Source organism: Lagopus leucura, unplaced genomic scaffold (assembly GCF_019238085.1).
Source record: "Lagopus leucura isolate 7727_CA_CO unplaced genomic scaffold, USGS_WTPT01 34866-0_obj-0_obj, whole genome shotgun sequence".
In the NCBI taxonomy this organism is placed as follows: Eukaryota; Metazoa; Chordata; class Aves; order Galliformes; family Phasianidae; genus Lagopus; species Lagopus leucura.
This window is the reverse complement of record NW_024968337.1, coordinates 4,237-6,099: the sequence shown is the minus strand read 5'-3', so window position 1 is coordinate 6,099 and position 1,863 is coordinate 4,237. Positions and strand designations below refer to the sequence as shown.

Below are 1,863 nucleotides of genomic sequence, written 5' to 3'. Positions count from 1 at the left end.
AAGCTGTCGTAGGCATAGAGGCTGGGGTCGGGGGTGTACTCAGGGTTGTCGATCTCAGGGTGCACCCATTTCCCCTTGTAGTCGGGGTTGTCAATCTGTCGGGGTCTCCATTCGCCCTGGGGGATTTCGTAGGGGTGAGGAGGGGGTAACAGCCCCCCCCCTCGTTCCATAGACTCCTATTTAGCAGGGGAGGGAGCTGCACCTTATACTCAGGGTTCTGAATGACGGGGGGCTCCCACTCCCCATCCATCTCTTCATCCCAGTCCTCCGGCTTCTTGGCATCGGGGTCAGGGATGTGTTCGGGTTTATCCCAGTCCTGAAGAGGGCAGCAGAAAGGTTCAGTGGACTGTCACAGCCCCCCCCCCCCCTTCACCTCCCCCCCCTCAACAGCCCCCCACCTCAGGTTTGGAGTCCTCAGGGTCGTCAATCTTGGCACGCTCATCCCAGTCATCGGGTTTCTTGGCCTCGGGATCCTTGATCTTCTTAGGAGGCAGGAAATCCCAGTCATCCTCCAGGCTCCCCGATTCCACCTTACTGTTGTCGATCTTCACCTCGTAGGTGTTGTCAGGTCGGACGATCAGGGTGTAGAGGTGGGTGAATTCATCATCCTGCAGGGAGCAGACGCTCAGCGGGGCTGGGATGCGACCCCCCAGCCGACCAGGCCCTCCTGCAGCCCCCAACCCACCTTGCAGCGGATGTCCTTGTTGATGAGCACGTTCTTGCCTTTGTAGTTAAAGATAACGTGAACTTTCTTTGTGCCGGGTCCGCAGATATCAGGGCCTGCGAGGGGGACACAGGACAGTGAGGGGAGGGGGGCCTGAAGCTGCCAGAGGGACACAGGGGGTGAGCAGAGCCGCACCAAACATGATGTTATACTCAGAGTCGCCGTGCATGTCCTCCTGGTTCAGGCTGGCAGGAAAGAGCTTGACATAGCCACCACCGCAGTCGATGTTCTGCTCGTGTTTGACAGTGAACTGCACCACCAGCGTCTTGTCCCGGTTACTGAAGGGCTCGAAACGGGACGAGAGGGCGTAGAAACGAGCATCCTGGCTGGTCTGGATCCCTGGGGGGGCACCCAGAGACTGCCATGAGCCAGCATCCCCCAGAACGAGCACCGACGGCCCCCAAAGTCAGGGGGAGGCCTCACCTTTATCCTTCTCAGCATCACCGTAGAACTTGCCGGCCGTCAGCACGAAGCGGCCGTAGTCTGACTTGTGCTTCGATTCCACCCACCGCTGGGTCCACGAGTCTGCAGGAGGGAAGCACTGAGCGCCCCGTGCCCCTTAAACGGCCCCCCCCCCCCCCCCCCTTCTCTGCTGTTGGGATCAATGGTTTTGCCCCTCCCCACAGACCGGAAGCGGGGTGGCTTTACGGCCACCTGCACGGCCCCACCTGCACCTCCAATGCGAAGAAGGGAGCCTTTCACCCCGCTCCTTGCAGGGATTTCCCCTCCACCCCTCGGGCCTGGAGTCCCTCCCAAGGGCAGCGCTGAGGCTGCACGGTGCATCTCGTTGTACAGCTGCAAGACCGGGGCTCACAGCAGAGGCCCTTTCTACCTTTCCCTCTCTCATGGGGGGGAATGCTGAACCACAGCACCGCTGCCACCGTTGAACAGCTCCCACCTTTTGGGGTAGGGAGGAAGGGGCGCTCCTCGCAGCCCCCCAACCCTTTGTCTCCCAGCTCAAACAAGCCCCGCTCCCAGGAGAGGCCCCTTACCTTACGCACCCCTCTTAAACCCCCAAACCCATTCCCCCACATCCTCCCAGCGACCCCCACCCCAAAACCACTCCTTCCCCCAGGCACCACTCCCCTCTTCACACCCCCAACCCGGAACCCACGGGTTGCCTCGAGGGCCCCCCCCCC

The 1,863-nt window shown here is 61.4% G+C and overlaps 1 protein-coding gene across 1 annotated transcript in view; it reads right to left on the bottom strand.

Moving 5' to 3' along the window:
* Positions 1-3: 3 nt before the first annotated feature.
* The window catches only part of CALR (calreticulin), a gene marked incomplete at its 3' end in the record, with an annotated part of 2,170 nt that continues 310 nt past the window's right edge, over positions 4-1,863 (bottom strand). Inside the window, exons 2-7 of the mRNA XM_042894455.1 lie at positions 1,148-1,249; positions 860-1,063; positions 686-780; positions 399-608; positions 203-316; positions 4-116 (exon numbers count right to left, since the gene is read on the bottom strand). Coding sequence (XP_042750389.1) covers positions 4-116; positions 203-316; positions 399-608; positions 686-780; positions 860-1,063; positions 1,148-1,249 — 838 coding nt within the window. The remainder of the gene's footprint in view (positions 117-202; positions 317-398; positions 609-685; positions 781-859; positions 1,064-1,147; positions 1,250-1,863) is intronic.